General features: G+C 33.7%; 3 protein-coding genes across 5 annotated transcripts in view; 2 read left to right on the top strand and 1 right to left on the bottom strand.

Annotated features, from left to right (window-relative positions):
- The window catches only part of LOC133183620 (thioredoxin-like protein 4A), a 137,697-nt gene extending 134,458 nt beyond the window's left edge, over positions 1 to 3,239 (top strand). Inside the window, exons 1-2 of one of the 2 annotated variants that reach the window (XM_061318557.1) lie at positions 1,831 to 1,855; positions 2,641 to 3,239. In XM_061318557.1, the coding sequence (XP_061174541.1) occupies positions 2,647 to 3,075 (429 nt within the window). In that variant the 5' untranslated portion in view covers positions 1,831 to 1,855; positions 2,641 to 2,646 and the 3' untranslated portion in view covers positions 3,076 to 3,239. Of the gene's footprint in view, positions 1 to 1,830; positions 1,856 to 2,640 lie in introns of those variants that run through there. The other variant, XM_061318564.1, reaches the window with a different exon arrangement.
- Positions 3,240 to 5,380: 2,141 nt separating this feature from the next.
- On the bottom strand, positions 5,381 to 20,139 carry LOC133183492 (putative GTP-binding protein 6). 2 transcript variants are annotated; one of them, XM_061318445.1, is made up of 12 exons: positions 20,085 to 20,139; positions 14,984 to 15,452; positions 13,147 to 13,242; positions 12,904 to 13,010; positions 10,602 to 10,780; positions 9,010 to 9,099; positions 8,226 to 8,343; positions 7,526 to 7,646; positions 7,179 to 7,387; positions 6,511 to 6,653; positions 5,975 to 6,124; positions 5,381 to 5,593 (listed from the first exon to the last, which is right to left on the bottom strand). In XM_061318445.1, exons 2-12 carry the CDS (start codon positions 15,273 to 15,275, stop codon positions 5,455 to 5,457), a joined length of 1,644 nt encoding a protein of 547 aa, XP_061174429.1. In that variant the 5' UTR covers positions 15,276 to 15,452; positions 20,085 to 20,139; the 3' UTR covers positions 5,381 to 5,454. The 2 variants fall into 2 exon arrangements, with proteins under 2 accessions (XP_061174429.1, XP_061174437.1); XM_061318453.1 differs by lacking the exon at positions 20,085 to 20,139 and having other exon boundaries at positions 14,984 to 15,456.
- A 313-nt stretch (positions 20,140 to 20,452) lies between these two features.
- Positions 20,453 to 25,043, top strand: part of LOC133183610 (uncharacterized) — a 6,712-nt gene continuing 2,121 nt past the window's right edge. Inside the window, exons 1-6 of the mRNA XM_061318546.1 lie at positions 20,453 to 20,499; positions 20,690 to 20,773; positions 22,054 to 22,263; positions 22,977 to 23,114; positions 24,192 to 24,320; positions 24,790 to 24,881. Of these exons, the coding sequence (XP_061174530.1) occupies positions 20,467 to 20,499; positions 20,690 to 20,773; positions 22,054 to 22,263; positions 22,977 to 23,114; positions 24,192 to 24,320; positions 24,790 to 24,881 (686 nt within the window). The 5' untranslated portion in view covers positions 20,453 to 20,466. The remainder of the gene's footprint in view (positions 20,500 to 20,689; positions 20,774 to 22,053; positions 22,264 to 22,976; positions 23,115 to 24,191; positions 24,321 to 24,789; positions 24,882 to 25,043) is intronic.

The following is a 25,043-nucleotide window of genomic DNA, read 5'->3' as shown; positions in this document are numbered from 1 at the left end:
TGTATTTCATTTTCAGTCATTATCGTCTTTAAATTATGAATTTACCCTTGTATGCACGGATCTAGAATGGGGGGGGGGGGGTCGTGGGGGTCCCCCTGGAATTTGCAGAGTAATTAAAAGTATATACAGAAGCAAATAAGAAATGACTTTGGAAACCCCTTTCCCCTAGAAAACGTGGACCCCACCATCACCACCACGGTTCTCGTTTGGAAAATGATTTTTTGTTGTTGTTGTTGTTGTTGTTGTTGTTGTTGTTGTTGTTGTCAAGAAATTTTCTGGGTTTGATACGTTTGGAAAGGGAATTTAGCCTTTTTTTTTTCTTTTTTTTTTCTTTTTTTTTTTTTGGCGTGTCAAGAAATTTTGGGGTTGGAAATTTTTCTGACTGGGATGTACATGTATTTATTTGACATCTCTCTCTCTCTCTCTCTCTCTCTCTCTCTCTCTCTCTCTGCTTTGGAGAAGATGCATAGAAATGCGCTCTCCATGAATTGTTACGTTCAAATTATATATCATCGTCATCAGTCATTACCGTTATAAGAATATAGTTTTTATTGAGATTTTTCATTGAGAATTATGTATGAGAGCAAAAAAATTACTGTATTTGACATGTTTAAATATCTTGATAAAAAATATATACTGGATACTCTCGACATATATACATGTATGCAACTAATAAAATATGTATTCCTTTTTTATCACTCCGTTAAAGAGAACTTTAAAATGCAATAAAAGTTACTAAAAATTGGATTGGTTTACACATCTACCAACGATCCGTGGTTCTAACGGAGCTTTGTTCTCTCTTTGTTAGTTTATTCAGCAGAATCTTGACAACGGTTTACATCAAAGTGCAAAGAAGGTAAAGTTTATCATGTTATGTAATCGAAAAACTAATAAATCACGTGAAAACAGTTTTAATTGGACCTAGCCTCAATGTCAGATAAAGTCAGCCATTTTTTTTAATAAAGGAAGAGGTTACTGAGTATATCTACACTGTACATCTAGTGTAGTGCATTGAATTTTAAAATAAAAAGGTTCTATAAATGGAGAATAGGGGATTATTTAATCATTTATTGAGTTTACAAAATATTGCTTGACGCACTTTAAAAGGAAATAAAAATACAATAAATAAAACTGAATACTTTGTAAACATGATAAATAATGTATAAGAATTTTAAACAGTATTAAAGCAGGAAACGGATTTTAATGATTGGTTTGTTGCTCTGTATATTGATTTTCCAAACGCAAGTAAATTTATATCAGTTGATTTAAAGAAAAAAAAAACATTTAGGTCTACTTTGCAATCGTAAAATATTAATTCGGTGAGCTTTTGAATTGCTACACGTTGTACTTGTATTTGTTGTCATACATAATATGAATGAATATGACTGAAACATAAAGAATTTAAGGTAAAATATATACAAGAACTACAGGTATTAATACCACTTGTGTAAAATTATTTTGTTTTACAACAGATATATGTTGTTTTGCACCCTCGAATACAATACAACTTGATTCCAAATAAATTCTACCATAATAATTTTGTGACTATTTTGAAACTGGTAAACAGATCTATTGAAAACTGCCGCATGCCAAATCAGTACAAATTTTGCATACTCCGTGTTTTTAGCTGTTTAAACATAACCTTCAACTACTGTATATATTTTTATACTTGTGCTTAATTCATAAGTCATTTTTCTGGTATAAACTGACACTGGGACAACATTTACATTTTTTAAATTTTTCTTTCTTTCTTTTTTTTTTTTTGTGTCCATGATTCGAATAATGCAAAGGACGACTTACTTATATGATTAGATGATTGGTAGGTGGCGTTTTAATCGCCTGGAAATAACATACTGTTACTGTAAGTGTTTTATTGTTTATTTTATAACAGTTATGATGTGTTTTGACGTAAATTTTCATTTAATATATGAAAACAATACTCTTTTTCTCTTTGTACTCCATAATCTTTCGTATTTATTTGGAAGTTTGTTGAACGTTTCTCAATATTCCTGATGCAAGTCACAAGTCGTTATCGACTTTGCTTTTGTTTATTATAATAGTTATTTATAGGGCCTAAATGAAAACAAACTCACATACATGTATGATAAGGCGAACATCGATCATTTTATTTCACTTTAAGTTTAGAACTTAGACTATTGTAGCCTTGAGATTGTATCTATGTCGGTCCTGTATGTAGGACTGGGACGAGATATCGATTCAGTGCGAGGATGATACGCATATCGATGCGTATGAGGAAATATCGTCAGAAAATTCTGACATGTTTTTCTTTGTTTACTTAACATTTTGGGCTAAATATATAAAATATGCTAAGTATAAATATGAGATACATAGTAATTAATACCACTTGTGTAAAATTATTTTGTTTTACAACAGATATACAACTTCTTTTAATAAGTTATTCTTATTTGTTAAGAAATGTTTCGTTCATTTTAATACAAAAAACATTTTATAACAAATTCAACATATCAGGATACATATCGTATGGTAGCTCAAATATCGTGATACGTATCGATATAGAAAAAGTTGTATCGTCCCAGCCCTACTGTATGTATTATTATTGAATTTATTCTCGTTAGCATGAAAGGTATTTTGATATTATTTCTATTTATTTTTCAAAAGGTCATCATGTCTTACATGCTTCAACATCTTCACAATGGCTGGCAGGTCGACCAGGCCATATTAGCAGAGGAGGATCGCGTAGTGGTGATAAGATTTGGACACGATTGGGACCCGTCTTGTATGGTGATGGATGAAACTCTGTACAAGTGTGCTGAAAAAATGAAAAACTTTGCTGTGGTTTACTTAGTGGATATTTCAGAAGTACCAGACTTCAACAAAATGTATGAATTGTATGACCCTTGCACCATAATGTTTTTCTATAGAAACAAACACATCATGATAGACTTGGGAACTGGTAACAACAATAAAATAAACTGGTCAATGGAGGATGTGCAGGAATTCATTGACATTGTGGAAACGGTATTTAGAGGAGCAAGAAAGGGAAGAGGTCTGGTGATATCACCCAAAGACTACTCAACAAAATACAGATACTGATGGTCATTCATTTTATCATTTCATGAATCATTCAAGGACCGTGTCATTGAAAGTAGATCAGAATTGATACTGTCTTGTACCCTGTACAAACATTGCATTTGTGTTGTATGATTTTACTTTCCTAAAAAATGAATCTATATTTTATATAAAGTTTATTGCAGATATAGTGTTATTGTTTCTTAAAAAGATTTGAAATTTATTTCAGGTTATTTGGGTAGTAATTTGTCGTTAAAAAATTGTCAAAAACTGTATTAATAGCTGTTTGTCTGTCTGTTAACTGTATAATAAAATTGCTGTACAATTTAATTTATAAGAATTGAGTCCATTATAGCTTTGGATATATAATAAGTAATCAATCATGAAAAATGTTACATGAAATTGTAACAGGAAGGAAGAAAATGTGACCGACCAGACAAGGATTCAAACCAAGGTCTAATGAAGGTCTCCTGGGGCCTGTTTTACAAAAGAACTTACAACAAAAATTTGACTTGATTGTATTATCATGTAAAATTAATTATTCTTTTAAAAATTGCTTGCATTAAAATATTTTTTTTCTAAATTCTTTTTTAAAGGATTAAAATCATTTGTAAATGATTGTATTAAAGAGAGTTATTAGCAAAATTACATTTTGGTCTTTGTCATAATTAAAGTTCTTTTGCAAAGTTGGGCTGTGAACTTGAAATAGGTACCTCTAGTAATATTTTAGAGCCATCTGGCCAATCAACATTCCATCCTCCTTAAATGTCTGTTTCCTTTAAAAAACACCAACCCTGGTTCATCCCTAGCTTGTTTTTCACCTGTCACATCTGGTCATTGCACAGAATGTAACAGGAAGAAAGAAAACGAGACAGATCAAACCAGGATACAAACCAAGGGTCCCTGAACTATGGATAAGTGCTCTACGAATAATATCGGACCACATCATACCTGTCTGACTTCCACAAATAGAGTACCATTTAAATGACGATGAACAGCTTTGCAGTATTAAAATGTTACCATTTGAAGTGGTTGAGCATTCAAACTAGCCAAAGTTGTTCCTTTCACTTGTGTAACAGGAGAAAAAAAAAACATGACAGACCAGACTAGGATTCAAACCTGGGCCCCCCCCCCCCCCTGAGTCTCCAGTCAGGTGCTCTACAAACTGAGCTATCTGGCCACCAGCAATCGAATCTATCTGACCGCCACATTCCTCCCTTCTTAAGGTCTTTGGCCCCTGAAGACACCAACATAGGCTCTTCCCTGGCAGGTCTTTCACCTGTCACTTCCAGGGCATGACACAGCACGAAATGTAACTGAAGAGGAGAAAAATGTGATGGACCAGACTGGGATTCAAACCCGGGCCCCTTATATCTCTAGTCAGGTGCTCTATTGAATTCGTGTAACTGCCACACTTGCAAACACTTCTGTTAGGTGTCTCATAATTTGCATGAGTAAGTAAGTAAATATTTTATTATAGTGACGTGTATATATACAAAAACAATAGTAGTTACAATAGAAATAGATTTACATTACACCCAGCCCATTGGACCTATTTGTCACTTCAGCCTATAAAACATATTTTCATTTTCTTAAATGAATTGTGTAAAAAGATTTCAAATTTCATGGGAAGTTAACTCTTAAACTTAAATCAACTGCTATAAAAATACACATGTACGTTATATACAAGATTTAAAAAAACATCCATTTAGCCATAACTAGGACTTCAGACATTGATAGAAAGGCATTTGAGTAGAAGGAAGGGTAACTCTAGGTAGAGATGTCAATTAAATTACTAGTTTCTAGTTGATCTTCAGTCTTGAGTTGAACTTTCTAAAGTCAGATGCTTGTAATATCCACAGATAGTAAATAGTTAGCCATCTTTCTACCAAATTATGGATCAATCATATGTACCAATATCTGGTACATTTATTTCACTCTCATATAAAAAGTGCTACATACAGTAAAAACGCTTATAGCAATCATGCTTATAATGAATTGACACGTACAGCTAAGTGATTTTCATTCCCCGTGACTTTAAGATATATTTTTAACATGGATATAATGAATTACACTTACATGTATAACGAAGCAAAATCATCTGTTCCTGGCACTTCATTATAAGTGTGTTTTACTGAATTTTGAATCTGTGATCGTTCTCAACATTTAATCATATGCAAGAAATGGGCAGGTTAATCTTGTAATTTGCTTAAGTACATGTATGCTTGTGGCATGTACATGTATGCTTCTAATAGGTGCAATGAATGAATGAAAAAAATCCATTTCTCAAATTTACTGGGACATATATTTATTACAATTAATTTTGAAAAAAAAAAACTTGCATAATTATTTTGGCACATTGAAAGATAAATGCAAAGCAAAATATAAAAATTTAGTTAAGCATCAAGATTTCCTTTTATTTTTAGAAAAAAGATGTTTAAATTTCTCATAAGCTGCAGTATTGATGATTGTCTCCACTAAATAAGAATGTCCGTCCTCACCATCTCTTGTTGAAAGCACTGTGGCATTTTTATACAGCCAACTGTAAAGACATCAAAATTCTTAACTTTACAAGTGAAATAAATTAATGGACCAAAGGATAACCATGAAAACAAAATTGGTTAAATGAATTCATTTCAAATGCCTTCAAGGGTATTTTGTTTGTAATCCGCAGCATTAGCTCTGACTCTACCTTCTGAACTGAATTATGGAAGCTCTAAATTTGGTCAAGGTGAAGAAATCTTTCAGGTCAAGGTCATACACAGTAGTAAAACATAAAATATGAATAAACCACTATAGGAATTTGTCAATGAAAGGAATATTCCTGTAAAACTTTAAGCGTACTTTCTTCTACACATGTACAAACATGGACCAAAGAGGTTTATGTTATGTAATATTGTATATGAACTTTGATAAATCTGACCTTAAGTGTTCCCCTCCCACAGGTATCCTGAAGGTTTTCCTCATTCTCCCGGTACTTTTAATGATTGCCTCCTCCAGCTTCTTTGTAAGGACATCTATTCCTGTACCAGTCACTGCTGATATATACAGGCCTTCTGAGCTTTCATGCTCACTGTCATAGACAAAAGAAATTCTCCCAATTTGTACAAAACTTTGATAATTTCTGATGGCCCCCATCAAGTTATATGGCTTCTAAAGTTCAATTGTGTAATAGCCCGGAAGATCAATATACTTATCTGCACTTTATTTATTATTTAAAACATGTATAATAAATGCTGAATATTGCAATCATTACTTACAGCTATTATGATCACTATCACCACAAAGCTTCCAATATCTATTTTCCCTTTTCATGTATAATACCTTTTGATTTTTATTTCCCCCATGGAAGATAATTAATCAGGCACTTTTAATACCACATGCTTCAAATAATCTAACAGAGTATCAATTGTATCTTGAATTTCTCCATTTCTTTAAAAGATATATGTATGACTTTACCTTAAAAGGTCACATTTATTGTTGACTACCAACATATTCTGTAGCTTCTCCTCAGGTAATAGTTTCCTCAATGTGTTTATAACGTTTTCATTTTGTGCCACAAGATCTGGATGACTAGAATCTCTGACATGGAGAATAACATCCTGAAAATAAGTTATTACTGGTTACCTCCCCTTATACTACTATAAATAAGAAATATACTAACACTCTCTCAGTCCTTAAATTTCACTTGACTTAACTATTGTTGCCCCCAGAGCAGGTGTTATTTTCATGTTCTTGTAGCCAACCTTGAGATAGGCCAATCAGTGACATTATCACAGAAAAAATACAGCTTTTACTGTACTTTAGGAGGCAGATGACAATTGTAAACATTGGCTATCAACTGCCAATTAGTGACATGGGTGGAGTCTTGATCATGAATTAACTTTCATATCAGTACATGTATTATAAAAATGTATATACATGTAGTTACCAAGATTTGAATTACTCTTGGTCAAACCTATTTCCTTAGACCTGATCAAGGGAATCTGAATATTGCTAAGTCTCTCCATGATGTACAGGATCATGTACTGTTTTATAATTTTCTATTGTGACTGAAAAGTACACCACAACAGACAGAAAGAGATTTGTCAAAAAATGTTCTTCAAATTTGATAGGAAAATACTTACGGCTATTAGCGCATCTTCTAAGGTGGCAGAGAAAGCATCCATAAGACTATTTGGGATGTCCGATATAAAACCAACAGTGTCAATAAAAAGAACCTTTTGAAGATTTGCCAAGTAACCCTGGTGAACAGTGACATCTAGTGTTGCAAACAATCGATTCTCTGGTGTTAGAGACTCATCCTCCGTCAAGGCTTTTATCAGAGTTGTCTTTCCTTGGAAATCAAACCAAATCATGAAATTTTTTTTTCAGCTGATCCAACTTTCTAGAAACATGAGCTACTGTTTAAGAATCAAAATTTTATTGTGCTAATTTTCTTCCTGTATATGATAACCTGATGCAAATGGCTTACCACAGTTTGTATATCCAACCACGGCTACAGTGGGGTATTGCTGTTTGATTCTGTTCTTCCTCAGAATTTCTCTCTGTTGTTTGACTTTATCTAATTCTCCTTTCAGTCTTCTCTCCCTTGCCTGAAGTTAACAATTCACAATTAATAAGGGTGGAGGTAGGAAAGTCTGTTAGAAGCGGACATTATGCTGTTGAATACAACAGGGGATTGATCATCGTGGATTTTATAAGGACAGATATAAGAAAGAATTTTTGGTAAAATTTCTTGCTGAACTTTTGCTGAACTACCCTAAGAAGAGCTAGTATTCATATCTGATTACATTTATGTGTTACATTTTTATTGATGCTTTTCACTTTAAGCCAACTCTTCTTATTAAACTCAACCATTTCTTTCGGATAATCATTACTTGTGGAAGCTGATAAAATATTCTAAACAAAACATTCCTTATAAGACAACCTACTATCTAAAGTTCAACCCTCAACAATACATTGTACTTTCAGCATACTGATTGTTTGAATCAATTGATTGTCACTAGCGTAAATAATGTTATATGCCTCAGAAATCTTGTGAGATTTAGAGCTTCCTCTACTTTACCACAAAAGAGTGGTAGTAAGTTAGATAACTGTGAGGTAATCACGATAGTAAGTACATGTATTCACTGCCATTTTCACTGTCTAATAATGAAAACAGATAAACTTACTGAGACTAGAGCCTGTCTTTTCTGTATATAGGTGAATCTGAACCCACCAGACACAACATAATGTGTCTTCCCAGTCAGGTGGTCATGTTGACCTTCATTTATCTGTTCCAAACGACCCCTGAAAATATATTTATAGTTGCAAATATGCCTAACAAAAGTCCTGGTTTCTCTCACTGTCATTTATATTTGCCAACAAAGTTGAAAAAAGTGTATATTTCACCCATGTTTGGTTTCCTGCCAACAAAAAATTCAGAAATCTCCTGATGGTAAAAAATATTAAACTTTATTAAAGATATGCCCTGAGACAAGAAAGCATAGAATAAATTCTGCATCAGACAGTCACACAGATGCATAAGTATTTCTTTAAGAATTCTTTAACCATAATGGGGGATAAAGTAGTATCTTGATTGGATATATTGTAAACGTACTTTTTTCCATGGGGTCGTAATTCTGTGGAATCACAATTTATGTTCAATCCACGGGAAGAAAATTATGCAGATTTCTTAAATTGCTTCTATGCCTTAAATGTACTTCATGTATGCTGGGATAAATTTTGGCAGAGAATTTGTAACGGCGTACATAGTGTAAATTAATACCACGTGGAAAAAAAAGTACTTCTACAGTATATATGTAAATATTGCATGAGATTAGATAGCCAGAGGTAAAAGTGTGATCATTAAATTCAAGTTGGAAATGGTATAAACTCTGAGCTCTATATTTGAATTTAGTGACAAATGTGATGAATACATCTGGAAATGTAAGCTGTTCAGTTTTCTGTAAGTACCTGATATAAGGAATCTCTGCTAAAGCAATCTGTAGTTTGGCCTCTCTGGTTTGTGCGTATTCTTTAAATATGTGGAGAACAAGAGTATACCTGAAAATTATGTAAATATAAGTACTGACACTATGAAAGGATGATGTGCCAAAACTGCTTTCTGCGGCCCCTTTTTCTACGACGAATTATACTTATTCTACAACAATTTTGATAGTTTTCAAACAAAAGGGAATAAATACGACGCTTTTTGAATAGTTTTGATAGTTCCAACACATTTTAATTATGAGGATTACTGCATTATCTATGATTTTTAAGACCCCATGAGAGCAAAATTCGACTTGGTTTGTGACAATAGGATCTTTTATGAAAAGAGAATAGGCGGGTCTTAGTACAATAGAGGTATGCATGTCTGAGGAATCTACCTTATATGGCTATTGTTATTTCGCACATAGTTGCTTACCCAATCCAATGACTGAACGACAAAACAAGGTTTACTACACGTTTACATTTTATCACAGACACATGGCTTAGATCAATTCACACATTATCTCTACTACATTTCAAACTTTTAATGGTCAGCAAAGGTTTTTTATACATGATAATACGTATGGGACCTCAGTGTTAACCGTTTTGGGTCGCGAAATTCACAATGAAACATGTATTCACTCGGGGAATACTTGTAGCCAATGCCCAACAATGCTTTACAAAACTATGAAATTATATAATGTATATTAATAAAAAAAATTGTAATTATGAGCAGAGATATTGTAGATTCGTGTCTAATCTGTGACTCAAATGAATAAAAAAATGTTTATCGGAAAACAAGAAAAATAATTATGCCTTTTTTCCAAGCATTAAATTTCCTTGAATTTTTGTAGTACTCACGCGTAATGCAACTGATTTAGCTGATTGGTCGGTTAGAAAGTCACGCCGGTGCCTCGATTAGCATATGAATTTATTCTTATGTCAGAAAAAAATGTTTCGTTGATCTGTTCGTATTGGGGAAGATCAACCAGATTTTACAATGTTTTAAACACAACATTTGAGCGCAGTTAGGTACAATTTTCTCCTTTCACATATAGGTAGATTTCAATAAAATACAGCGACCATCCAAAGGAGAAAAATGTACCTACTTGCGCTCGTATATTTTAAGGGCTTCAAAGAGTGGGACGGGGCCAAAATTCAATGGGAATTGGATGTATACATGGTACCCCTACTCAAAATAAAGATAAAAATCTTCCAAATTATGTTTCCATTTTCGTTAAAAGTACTATTCCATGCAGTACACATATCAGTGATTAAGTGGATGCAAAAATTAGAGTAAAATTTAGATACAGTATTTTATTTTTTGCTAACTTATCCGGGGCCATATGGCACATCATCCTTTGTTTGGTTTTTTAAATCATAAATTTAAATCATTTAAGTTAATGTGTAGCCTTTATTTATAAAGTTTCAACTTTATAATGCTTACAACAATAAGGATAGCAAGCTTACTGGGAATATGTTATTCCTTTTATACATGTATGTACCTCATAATCTCACCCTTTTCAGATTAAATATAATTGAAATTTACTTAAATTAATCTGCTAATAGTTTAGAACCTGTCAAATACTGGCAGTTTCCACGAACCCTGCAGCATTGCCACTTGATTGATTTTTAAGACGTCCACATTTACAAACACTGCTGAGATGTCCGTGCGACCTTTGATTAGCTTTGTCAATTCCTCTAATTGTCCCTTCATAAATATAAAGCCTCGATGACTCTTTACTTTTATGATCTTCTGTAAATAAAATATACAATATCTGTTTATATCTGCATTGGATGACAGGCTGACAACCCAATCCACAAATAGAATTTATTCTGTGCAAGTTAGAAAAATATTTCATCAACTATGTGTAATAAGGGGCCCATGGGCCTTGACAGTCACTTGAGTTTCATGGTTTTCTCAGACTGTGAGCACTTTGGGCTTGGAACTGGTCTGGATTTATGTGACATTTTTTGAGTTTGGTGGGAACTCTTTCAATCATTATCACATTCATTTGGCTTGTCTGCTGTAAGTTCAGGAGTAAAGAAGACAAGGGCACCACAAAGTGGAGCATCCCCTCGCAAAGGGCATATCTATAAATCAAGGCAGCATTTGACATTGATCCCGATGCAAATTACGTCACTTCTGTTTCGCACAAAGGACAAACTAACCTACTCACCCACACACAAGCGTGTTACTATATCCCGTCCAACTCCGTTGCGAGGGGTTAATAAATTTAAATATACACTACATGTATATGACCAAATTAGCTCCCACCCTTAGGCCTGATCCCTGGCCCCAGGAAGTATCAAAATTATTTTATAGATGCATTAGAGGGCTATACTTTTCATTATACCGGTAATCATGCTAAGAATTTGCTTGTTACATGATGTCCATGGGTCAATATCAATATATGACAACCTTAGTCCTACCCCATACATGTGACAGAACTGAAAAATCACAACTGGAGATTTGAAATTTTTCAGCTGGAGTTTGGGTCTCAAAGCTGGAGATTTTTTATCGACATTTTTCAAATCGCAAAAGACCATCCAACCCTCTAAATTCAGGAAAAAATACCTTCTCCCAGTTTATTACTTTACAAATTTTATTTTATAAAGTTGTTGTCTAGTTTTAAGAAAAATATGATAAAGTTTTTATTCAAATGAAGTGAAATTGAGTATTCAAAATAAAATCAATTCATTTACTAGTAAATTAATTAAGAGTTAACAGCATCATTAAAACATTGGATAAAATTTTATTTTTGATTTGGTATTGATATATCAACTAGTAAGTGAAGTAAAACATTCTAAGGTTTTATATAACAAACTCTATGTCAGTAATTTGTTTAGAATATGTACAGATGAAATAAAAGTACCCTCTCAAAAAATATACAAATTAGAGTCAGGTATATTTTAGCAACACCCTGTAGTTTGATCTATTTTTAACTAGAGTGTGACCTACATTATAACTGTATCTTTTAATGACCACTGCAGCATTAGAAGACGGGCAACTGGGTATTTTAGCAACTAATTACAATGTTTTGCATTCAGTAATAAGCATCAATGGTCATTTATCAAGTTGATATATCACTAATTTTTACAACCTAATTATACGACCTCATGTTGATTCCTACGAAGCCTACGACCTCATGTTGATTCCTACGAAGCCTACTGCTGTGAAAATGGCGTTGTTATCTCAATTTCTTTTCATTCTAAGCAATTATATGAAACATGATAAAAAATATTGCAAGTAATATTTAATTTGAAGAATTTTTAAAACACGGAAGATTTAAAAATTAATCGGGAGGGGCGGAAGGGGGGGGTGAAATATCGGGAGATTTTGTCTCCCGCCGGAAGAATCACACGTATGCTACCCTAGGCCCAAAACCAGGTGCCAGAGGCCCATAAATTTGGAAATTTTGATAGAAGATTTATTATAATCAAGTAAACATTTTGTCTGCCAAATCTCTATGAATAAATAAAACTTTCAAAAGTATAATGTATTTCAATATTTGGCCAAGTTAGCCCCACACTACCTTGAATGCTGGACCCAGAAGGCACCTATTTCATAATTTTGGGAAAGGGATAAGTATTCATTGTAAGCATGCAAATTCTTTACCTATAATCCTTTCACCTAAGAATGCTTTATTGCACATGTGGTTCTGGAGAAGAAGTTGAAAATGTAAAAAATTTACACATGACACACAATGGATAAAAACAGATAGCAATTGGTTACCCAAGTGACTTAGGTCACCTAACAAAGCTAATAAAAATAATTTCCTTTAAATCAAAACCTATCAATTTTATAAATTTAAATCCAGAATATTATTGCTTCTAGCAACTATTTTCTCCTTCAGAAATGCAGTCATAAAATCTTACTGTATCAGCTACTCTCCATTTTGGCAGAGAATGAACCAGAGCGCAGGCCTCACTCAACTGTAGTTCTGGTGTAGTTGATCGTGGTTTTTCTCTTCCCCATCTAATGGCTTAAAGGGAAAAAAATCATCTTTAAAAATGGATGAATTAATTTCAGTCACTTCTAGTCAATATATCAATCATCCCTGATGTAAAAATTAAACATTTGTATTTAGACTCAACTATGAATGAAACTTTTGCTCAAACCTGGATGAATGACCATTAGTGAATGATGGACGCCATCGTAGTGAAAATGTTCCTGTAAACACTCTTCATACTCTTTGTCTTCTTCTAAAACTTCATCTAAAATCAACACTAATTTTGTGAACAAGCATAAAAACAACAATGGAATATGCTTGCATTATTTCAATTCAATTCAAGATATTTATTGAGTATCACAGGCCACCGGCCTCAGTACAAGTTTTATATGCTATTTGACAAAAGAGACAGTACCTGTTTTCTCTAGGAATACCCTTAAATCGACCATGTTCAATTTCCAAACAGTGACTAGAAGTTCTTAATTTACAAAGTGATTCTCTAAAAGACGTATTGTTTATAACATCTATGTACCTTTCCATGTTCAATTTCCAAACAGTGACTAGAAGTTCTTAATTTACAAAGTGATTCTCTAAAAGACGTATTGTTTATAACATCTATGTACCTTTCCGGTTCAAAAAGAATTTTGAATTTACAATAAAAATCTAATTTACTATAGGAGCTCAATGATGAGTGCCATTCCTGCATATAGTTATCCTGTACTCTTTGTACAAACTCTTTTAAAAATAATACATTATCACCTACACCTTGATATAGCCATACATAATGGAAACCATATCTAAATAACATTGACTTCACTTCTGATGCCCAGTTACCTCTAATTCTACCAACATTGTTTAACTTAAGTAAAAATAAGTAACATCTTTTTGGGTATCTATTATCTTCCATACAAAGTATCTTTAACCAATATGCAATAAATTTCTTAAAGTACTGTACCATAAGAGGATATCGCCCTAGTTCTCCTAAGACAACTATTTTAAGTGTATTGTTCTTGAGTCTTAATACTCTTCTACAAAACTTCGTATGTATAGATTCAATACATTTAGATAACTCAAACCCCCATATTTCAGCACCATAGGTCAAAATAAGTACAATCATTCTATCAAAGATGCAAAAGATTTGTTTATATGATGCATTGTACCGGTACATCTTCATAAATTTATATACAGTAAACAATGCTTTTTCTGCCGACACACACAGAGACTTCATTGTCAATTCCCATGTCATTGTACTTGTGAAATATAACCCTAAATATTTGAAAAATGGTACAATTTCAATTTCTTTTCCATCAAAAAACCATTTCTCTGTACTTTTTGTTATACCTCCACGTCTAAACACCATGATCTTTGACTTTTGTAAATTAATTTTCATGCCATATTTATAGAAAATTTTTTCTAATACTTTAATTTGATTTTGTAAATTAATAACAGTATCTGCAAAATTTACTACATCATCGGCAAAAAGTAATTGCATAATGTTAGGAAATGACTCATCAATGTATATACCTTTACATTCCATTGATTCTAATAATTCTGTAAGTTCACCAATAAACATGATAAATAAGAGCTTGCATTAGTAATTTATTCTTCCAACACCTGTGAAGCTCATTTGAAATTGAAATTCATACCGTATATACTCGCCTAAAAGTCAGATTTTGGGGAGTTAAAATTTAGTCCAAAACTCTTTATCGGACTTATATGCGAGTTATAAAAAGATTGGTATTTTAGTGGGTCAATCCCTCTGATTTAAGCTTAAAAAATACAACCGACTTATAGGCGGACCGACTTATAGGCGAGTAATACAGTAATTCAAATGTGAACTAGGATTATAACATGTAACTCCTGTGCAACAGAGAATTTTAAAATTAAACCCAGGTTCCAAATACAGTATTATAATAAGTGGATGCTCAATCAATTGTGTCCCTCAGTGATCAATGCAGCAAGATCTATTTCAGAACAATATATATTTTAAACAATTTACAACTTACCAATTTCAGGAATTTCCAATGACTGAGCCTCACTGCTATCTAAGTCTTCCTCTCCTTCCTGACCACTTTGATGGCCACTCTGCTTCCACACAGTATTTGATGTACTAAAGGAACAAAGTGGCATATATGCTGAAGTTCCTATATCTTTCCTCCGACTGTATATTTGCTGATTAAGTGTAGAAAAATTACTGAATTTTGACGTCCTTTTAAACATGAATTTTAATGGTTTCTTAACTGATTTCATCCTGCAGAGCTGACACACCCCTGTCAGATTGAAGTATCTTGAAAACATTATGCTAGTTGAGTTGAACAAATTTCTTCTCCAGAGGAAATTTAATGTTTTCACATTTTTAATGAATACATTAGAAAGATATGATCCTTGAATTTTTTGTGCAGTTGATCTTCATACTACCCCAATATATTGAGATAACTGCTGATTCAGAATTACGTTGAGCTATGAATTAAATATCTACAAAATAAATAAACAAATAATTAGTGGTGTTCCAATCATCGATTATAATCGAAAATCAGTCGATTGCTGGCATAATCCAAGCGCTCGATTACAAAGTTTTAATTCCGATTACCGGTAATCGGGTTCAGGCACATAGCCAGCATGGAAATAAAGTGTACGCAGAGAACAGCAGGGGGAGGTTCCAACTTTCACAAATCAAAATTTTATCAATATATTACCAAATTACCATGATTTAACTTTACTTCAACAAGAGGCCCAAGGGCCTTAACGGTCACCTGAGTATGATACAACAATTTCAAGGATGCATAGAGTATAAAATGAACTGAAAGGTGAAGCTTTGTTGCCCAAAAGCAAGAAAAATAGGGTGATCATGATCAACAAAATAATTGGTCTTAATATTCATTGACAGTTCATAAATTAGGTTCTAATCTGTTCCCCATTTATCACTATCACTATACAGTATATTAACAAATTATCAATGCTTCTGTACTATTTTAATCCTTTGTTGAAATCTCTTACATTGGCATCTCTTGGTCTTTGATGAATATTTAATAAGACAAGTTATTTTTGTCTCATTTTTATTTATCTACTACTTACAAGTCTATCTGATCATTAAAACTATGAAAGTACTTTTTGTATTATACAATAAAAGTTTTTGCATAATTCTCTTGTTCTATTTACCTTTCAAGTACATTATTTTCAGTGATAAATTATCAAAAGTAAATGGCAAAGGGGAATAACTCCTCTCAGTAGAATACAAACTAATAGAGCCCTGGCCAGGACCAGAACACTTGACCAAATGGTCCAGATGTTCAAAAATCTGGTAAAAATTCCCTTCCTTATAAAAACTTTTACTCTGTTTGCCTCAGATATGCCCAGGTGCGGAGAAGATTTTTAAATAAATAATGCATTTTTACTACAGATTCACTATATTATCAATAGAGCCCCCCCCCCAACCCCCCACCCCCAAAACACCAGAGCTTCTGACCCTGGGATCATATGTTTGCTCATCATCACTTTGTTTATCTGCTTAACACTAAGGAGCAAACAGGATTATTTAATAGAATTAATGCATTTTCACTAAATTATCAAGAGCCCCACCCTCGCACCAGCACATCTGACCCAGGGGTCATGAAATTCACTACTCTGGAAGAAGCACACTTGCTCATCATAACTATACACTTAGCTTCTTTGCTTCTTTAACCAGAAGAAGAAAAGAATATTTTCAAAGAAATTTTGCTTTTTCACTTTATAATCAATAGAAGCCCCCCCCCCCCCCCCCCTTCACCAGAACCCTTAAACCTGGGGTCATAAAATTCACAATTTTGGAAGAGGCATCCTTGTGTATCATAACTCATAACAATGTACTTTAGTCTGTTTAAGCAATACCCAGGGGCAGAGAAGAAGATTTTCAAAGAAATAATTCACCTTCACTATAGGATCTATATAGCCCCGCCCTAGCACCAAAACTCCTGTCCCCGGGGCCATGAATTTCACAATTTTGGAAGAGGCATCCTTGCTTATCATAACAATGTACTTAGTTTGTTTAAATAATACCCAGGTGCAGAGAAAAAGATTTTTAAAGAATTAAAACATTTTCACTTTATAATCAATAGAGCCCCGCCCTGACACCAGAACCCCTGATCCAGGGGCCACGAATTTCACAATTTTGAAAGAGGCATCCTTGATTATCATAACTATGTATTTAATGTGTTTCAATAATACCCAGGAGTAGAGAAGAAGATTTTCAAAGAATTAATGCATTTTCACTATATAATCAATAGAGCCCCACCCTAACACCAGAACCCCTGACCCAGGGGCCATGAAATTCACAATTTTGAAAGAGGCACTCTTGCTCATCATAACTATGTACTTAGTTACTGAATTTAATACCCAGGAGCAGAGAAGAAGATTTTCAAAGGATTAATGCATTTTCACTATATAATCAATAGAGTCCCGCCCTAACACCAGAACCCCTGACCCAAGGGCCATGAAATTCACAATTCTGGAAGAGGCACTCTTGCTCATCCTAACTATGTACTTAGTTAGTTTATTTAATATCCAGGAGCAGAGAAGAAGATTTTCAATGAATTAATGAATTTTCACTATATAATCAATAGAGCCCCACCCTAACACCAGAACCCCTGCCCCTGGGGCCATGAATTTCACAATTTTGGAAGAGTCACTCTTACTCATTATAACTATATACTTAGTTAGTTTATTTAATACCCAGGAGCAGAGAAGAAGATTTTCAATGAATTAATGAATTTTCACTATATAATCAATAGAGCCCCGCCCTAACACCAGAACCCCTGCCCCTGGGGCCATGAATTTCACAATTTTGGAAGAGGTACTCTTTCTCATCATTACTATATACTTAGTTAGTTTATTTAATACCCATTTTCAATGAATTAATGCATTTTCACTATATAATCAATAGAGCCCCACCCTAACACCAGAACCCCTGCCCCTGGGGCCATGAATTTCACAATTTTGGAAGAGGCACTCTTACTCATTATAACTATATACTTAGTTAGTTTATTTCATACCCAGGAGCAGAGAAGGAGATTTTCAATGAATAAATGAATTTTCACTATATAATCAATAGAGCCCCGCCCTAACACCAGAACCCCTGCCCCTGGGGCCATGAATTTCACAATTTTGGAAGAGGTACTCTTACTCATCATTACTATATACTTAGTTAGTTTATTTAATACCCAGGAGCAGAGAAGAAGATTTCCAAAGAACTAATGCATTTTCACTATATAATCAATAGAGCCCCACCCTAACACCAGAACCCCTGCCCCTGGGGCCATGAATTTCACAATTTTGGAAGAGTCACTCTTACTCATCATAACTATATACTTAGTTAGTTTATTTAATACCCAGGAGCAGAGAAGAAGATTTTCAAAGAAATAATGCACTTTCACTATGTGATCTATATAGCCCCGCCCTAGCACCAGAACCCCTGACCCTGGGGCCATGAATTTCACAATTTTGGTAGAGGACTCAATGCTTATTACAATGATGCCAACAGTTTGACTGCTTGATGTCCAGGAGTAAAGAAGAAGATTTTTAAAGATTGCATTAATTTTGGTGGTTTTAGCCCCACCCCTCAGGCCCCAGGGGGGCAGGGACCATGAAATTAATAATTTTTGTTCCCCTTCACCCATAGATGCTATATGCCAAATTTAGTTGAAATTGGTTGAGCGGTTTCAGAGAAGAAGCTAAAAATGTTCAAATGTTAACGCACATCGCACGTCGCACGACGATGGACAAAAACGGATAGCAATAGGTCACCTGAGTGACTCAGGTGACCTAACAAAAAGGGGAGGGGGGAGGGACCACCCTTTCAATAAACATTTTCAATAGTAAAAGGTTAGGTATGGGATAAGTGGGGGCAGACTACCCCCTGCTCACCCCCACCCCCTGATACTACGTGCCTGCTGGTGAGGGCCCAGAAGCTCCGAGTTTTACAAAATATTTCATTCATTTTCTTGCAAAATATAAATATTGTCAGTTAGCTTTTGTTTAGAAAATAAAAGACGTTAAATTAATATTTATTGTTTTAGCGCAAAGTTAATACTTCCATTGAATCTTATTGTATAAACGTAGTTTAGGCTAAATATTTAACCGATATATTGGTATCACATACTCTTTTTAAACGTTCAAAAACACGTATACTAAATATTAATTATTAACAAAAAATATCGCAATATAAATCATATACAAGTAGATTATAGCATTCAACGATGTGTTTGAAATTTAATTTTTAAAAGATATTTTTAAAAAATTATCAGTGTATTAAACAACAATTAAAAATTAATGAATGATTTATTTGGATTTGGCAATGATTTAATAAAGGATTTCAAATCGAAACAGTATGACACAAACACGGATATTTGTTGGATGGTACAGAACGGAGATTTTTTTTTCTTCGAATACCGCCCCCCTTCTCTCCCCCCTTTTTTTTGGAAAATGATGTGTACGCACTTGGGTATTTGCGTATAGGCAGCTACGCCCCTGGGGTTAATTATTTTATTTTACAAGCGTAATAGTTTTAAGGCCAAATATTCCAGCTGCGACTAGTCTGTTAACTTATTTGTGTATCATAGTGGCACAGACGAACAGACATTCCATTCATACTCGGGCAACAACGCTCATTTTCAGGTATGGACGTACTTTGGATTCTACAAAATGAAAGAAAAACCAGCTGGACTAGATAAAACGCTCTATCGTTAAAGTGATATTGTCCTAAGGACAAGGGGTTGTTCCGAGACACAGTTAGATTCTAACTACAGCTGGAACAACACAGAAAGTAGTTATTCACCCATTCCTACCATTTTATAAACTAAATTGACAGACTTAGTAAATGTTCGATTATAATTGATAATTAGTTAGTTACATTAGTACGATCATCGATTATGAAATTCTTACCTATTCCCATCACTACAAATAATTATAAAACGTCGACAAATTTCTGGGTGACTATTTTCAAATCATCAGTACGTACATTCACTCACTATGCCGTATATGATCACCAAACAGAATCAATGCACAACCTGCGGTTTCTGTATTTCGTGTAATATGTATGATATGGGATGAGAGATTAAACAGTGGATATTCTACCTCTTATAATAAAGATATATTCATTTGCATATTCAAGGGTAAAAAGGCTATAAGTCATTAAGTGTTGAACACACAAGCACCTGCATCAATCACAACTGGAAATGAGTAGTTTAAAATAAATTTAAAACCTGTCATGGTTGTTCATCTGTGTGACGTAAAATTTCAGAACAAAGTGTGATAATTTTGATTTATCAATAATAATTTTGAATTGAAATTACTTATAAATATTTTAATAATCTAAAGAATTAGTTTTACCGTAAAAATTATTTTTTCTATTATATTACAATTTATTTGAAGCATCCGGAAATTCACAAGTTATTCATACTTGCTTAATTTGGTTCATCTTTCAAACATCCTGTTACTTTCACTTTTAAATTTTAACATGTACATAAATCTCTGTACATTTCTGATTTGTGTGAGTATTGTTTAACGAATCTTTAAACTGTTCATTATTCGAAAATCCTAAAACATTACTTATCCATTGTTATTTTAAATGATTTAACTGTTCCTTGTCAATCTTCCTAACTTTTAGTTTACAACTTGGACGTACTATTTGCACATCTTTTTCTTATACTGATTACATGTAGTGATTTACGTCTCTTCAGGTTTTGTCACTGTTGTCATCGTCGTCATGTGCAAGACATTGTCCTAGAGACAGATCCAGAACTGTTCGCAGGTTGCTAAAAGAAGTGAGTTTTAAAGCTAAAATCATATGTATCAGATATATTAAACGCTAGCTTGTAATATGTGTTAGCTACTCTTCTCGAAATAGTTAAAATTGTAGTGGTCTGGACCATGGATACTGGTGTGGGTAGGTCAGTGGATAGAGCACTTAACTAGTAAGGAAGGGGTCCCAGGTTCGATTCCCTGTCCAGCCATGAATTTTCTCCGTTCCTGTTAGTACATTGCTGACTACTGTATCTAGAATTCAAGAATGTATTGATTTAGGTTATGTGAAATAGGGAAGTTGGCTTGTGTGGCTTAGTGATTTGAGTACCTGACCACTAATGCAGGGTTCCTGGGTTTAATTTCCAGTCCAGCCATAAATTTTCTCCTGTCATATGTTACATTTGAAGCTGTCTTACAAAGGGAGAAATGTAATGATTTGGGCTACATAGACCATGGATCAGTTATTTAGGCCTCCAGGTAGCTTAGTGGATAGAGCACCTGACTAGTAATGCAGGGATCCCAGGTTCAATTCTCAGACCAGCAATAAATTTTCTCCTCTCCTTTTACATAATAATATTAATGTCAATTGAGATGTTATTAAATGGTTAAATAACAAATAAGGAATGGCTAAAATCGTCATCATTTTAGACACACAGTGTAAAAAGATTGTATCAATTCACAAACTCTGAAAAGTATGACATAAAACAGAGATTTAGTTTTTTTTTAATGTCACATTGGTGTTGTTTATTTTATAAATACTTTAGATAGAATGTTCTATCGTTAAAATTATAAATGTCCTATGGACCCGGTTTAACGATAGAATGCATTCCGTGTATTGTCTATGTAGCAAAGAAAATATGGGAGATAACTCTAACTCAGTGCATTTACTATGAAAAATCCTGAGAGTTCCGAATGTCAACATAGTGTGTAAATTTGAAACGAGTAAAAAACATTGGTGAAAAAGTGTTGAATTCTTCCATTATATGGATTCAGTTTTTAGATGAAAGGTATTTACAGTCTCAAAAAGGTTTGTTATGATTAATTTGACTGTTATTTTCAATGCAACTTCATTAATTTTCTCCAAAATCGTTTCGGAGCGATGCTGCAATTTTCTGCTTCATTACAGGTATACAGGAGGCATTCTAACTGTGGTGAGGGCCTGTCCTGAGACACAGTTAGATTATCACTGAAACATGGTGTTTGTTGGATGTAATTGGCAGAATAAGACACATTGGCCAGATACATGTAATCACAATTAAGTACTATTGTCAAAACAATAATACATGTATTTTCTTTTCAGGTTATTTATCCTCTATTTCAACAAGCCAAGACCAGTATACCTGACACCTGTCAGTTTTCCCCAGAGAGAGATAAATATGTATTGCAAGAAGAGAACAAAGTTTCTGAAGGAATTTCCAAGTGGTATTGTGACTACTGCGGAAAGGGCTTCTACGCTGAAGATTATTTAGATCGACATTTTGACAACAAACATCCAGAATTTGTCAGAGAAGTATGCACATGCATGTACAAATAGAAGTTTATGCTTGCATGTTGTTATTAATTTTTAATGACCTCAAATAGGTGATAATTTAAAACTTTACATTTGTAGATTGATTTACATGAACACAGTTACCTCTATTTCACAGTCTTACCATAATTGCGTTTTTTTTTTAAATTTGTCTTAAGGGCCTCAAACAAGAAAGTTGATTCAAACTCTAGTTGTGATTAATTTGCTCCCTGCACTTTTCATATTTTATCTCAGGAAATTGATACAATGCAGTCATTTCAGGAAACTATTGCAATTTGACAAGAATATATTTACTACTTTCAAGAATTTGCTCTCATTGAATTTTTAATAATAATGAGTTAAAGTATCCCAAGGAGTTTAAGTAATTGCAAATTATGCCCCAAAAGTAGATAATATATATATATTCTTCTGTATATGAAATAGATGTGTTATTGACTGTAGTCTGTACAGGGTTCAGTAAGTCCTTTCATGCGTTTCTAAGAAAACAAACAGTTTATGGCACTCTAGACCTAGAATATTACATAAAATCACAAATGTTTGAATGTCTCAAACATGGTTACCAATGGTCTTGCTGTAATTTCTAGCTATCCTGTAAGAGTACATGTTGTGAGTGCAGTTTAAGAAAAGTGAAATTAATTCAAATATTTGATAATCAGTATTTGATATTCAGTAAATATGATTTTGAATATCAATAGGACAAGTCTGCTGTCTGCTTTGCTGACTACTGTGACATCATGAGATGTGACATCCTCGACGGCAGGAGGAGAAAGGAATTCTGGGATGTTTCTTTATGTCTCGAGAGTGATATGAAAGAACTAATGGAAGACTGTGAGGTAGTGTATCAATTCTAAGGCTAGGAAAGGACTTTTCTTTTTATCACCTTTAATAAATACGTATCTTTATATTATTTGTTTAAAAAATAATATAAAGATGCATATTTATGATTCTGCTGATGCACTTTCGGAGCTCACTTGAGTCTTAGCTCACGCGAGTCTAGTTCACGCTGGTGATATGTCAAAATTTGTCTCCTTTGTCTCTCTGTTTGTTAGATATAATTGAAAAAATAACTTTTTAAAACATTTTCTCACAGGAACAAAGTTAAAATTTATCGATCAATTTGTAAGTGTCTTTATGACCTTTGATTCAAGATTATATGGTGGTCCTGTAGGTCAGGATTGAGGTTGAAATATGTTTCAAGACTTACTTAAAAATAAATGACAAATCTTATTTGCTTGATATCCAAGCATCTATAATACATACATGCATCTATTGATAAAAAAATTTTAAAAGCAGGGGTTTGGAATTATTTTGGAGCAATAATCCTTGTACACTCGTCACTTAGAAAAGTGTCTCAGGTCGGTCAGCAAGTGTTGTGTACCTCTTGCATATAATTCAGTTTGTAACTTTTTGGTCCATTGTAACAGGAAAGGAGAAAAATGGAATGGACCAGGCTGGGATTCAAACCCTGGCCTCCTGAATATCCAGTTAGGTGCTCTACCAGCAGAGCTATCCAGCCATCGGTGATCGAACCCATCTGACTGCCTTATTCCTTCCTCCTTAAAGGTCTTCACCCCCTTAAGATGCCAACCCAGATTCTTCCCTGGCAGGTGTTTCACCTGTTACTTCCAGGGCATGGCACAGCACAAAATGCAACAGGAAAGGAGAAAAATGCAATGGAATCTAGATGGGGTTCGATCACCGGTGGCAAGAAAACTCAGTTGGTAGAGCACCTGACCAGAGATTCAGGGGGCCCAGGTTCAAATCCTGTCTGGTCCATCCCATTTTTGTCCTTTCCTGTTACACATCACCATATGTCTGTAATAAAGAAAATATTCTACTTGTTTTGCTTATATCAAATGTGATTAATATAACATACTTATTATACATTTGCATCATTTTTCTACCTACAGAAATTGATGAGTGCTTGCGTTCCTGATGGTTTAAGTAAAAATGCTACAGAATTCCTGATAACTCATATGACTCAAAATGTCTGCTCATTTCTCACTTGTAAGAAATACTGGGATTCAGCTGTAGAAGAGGTGAGTTGTGAATATATGATCACATGAACATTTTTAAATTGGTCAGAATTTTTTCTATGATACACATACAGTTGAACTTCAGTATCTCAAACTTCAGTATCTTGAATATTGGGATATGTCAAAGTGAGTTGAAATTCCCAACCCTCTTTCTGTGTATTTTAGCCTTTTAATCTCAAATATCTGATATCTTGAATTTTTTTTCCTTGGTCCCATAGAGTTTTAAATAATGAGGTCTGAATATAATTAATTGCTCAGGTTATAAAGTGTGAGAGAAATTTTTTACATATTACTGATTATCTGGAGAATGTGCCTGTTTCTTTAACATTTCCAAAACATAAAATACCCTACAGTAATTGAAACATTCAAGGAGAAGAGTTCAGATACCTGGTATGTAATTGTCTACATTCAATATTTTAAGTTGTACATAAAACAAAACTATGTTTGAAAACATTTTTATTGTATTTTTCAGGAAAATGAGGGCATTATATTTTACTCCATTCTGACAGTTTTTCTCATCATAATGCTGACCATTTACTATTGTGTAGCTTATCATTATTTTTAGTAAGTATACATCCTAATTAAAAATGCTTATAATGAGTTAAATTTAATTATTGTTTGTAGACAAGGAAAATATTTTTTTTTAACAAGAGGCCCATGGGCCACAACGCTCACCTGAGTAACTTTGGCCTTGCTGTTTTTCACCCGATTTCCCCCTTGTAATAC

The sequence above is a fragment of the Saccostrea echinata genome, unplaced genomic scaffold, assembly GCF_033153115.1.
Source record: "Saccostrea echinata isolate AGI-Se365-2 ecotype Australia unplaced genomic scaffold, CSIRO_AGI_Sech_v1 ptg000001l, whole genome shotgun sequence".
In the NCBI taxonomy this organism is placed as follows: domain Eukaryota; kingdom Metazoa; phylum Mollusca; class Bivalvia; order Ostreida; family Ostreidae; genus Saccostrea; species Saccostrea echinata.
The sequence above is the reverse complement of the archived record's forward strand: the minus strand, read 5'-3'. Positions and strand labels throughout refer to the sequence as shown.

Excerpts from the sequence above, each read along its gene's own strand:
- LOC133183492 (XM_061318445.1), bottom strand. The coding sequence starts at position 15,275 with ATGTTTTCAAGATACTTCAATCTGACAGGGGTGTGTCAGCTCTGCAGG. Across the intron at positions 9,100-10,601 it reads AAACTGCCAGTATTTGACAG|GTATACTCTTGTTCTCCACA; the intron begins GTTCTAAACTAT and ends CATAATTTTCAG. Across the intron at positions 6,654-7,178 it reads TAGAAGATGCGCTAATAGCC|GATGTTATTCTCCATGTCAG; the intron begins GTAAGTATTTTC and ends ACTTATTTTCAG.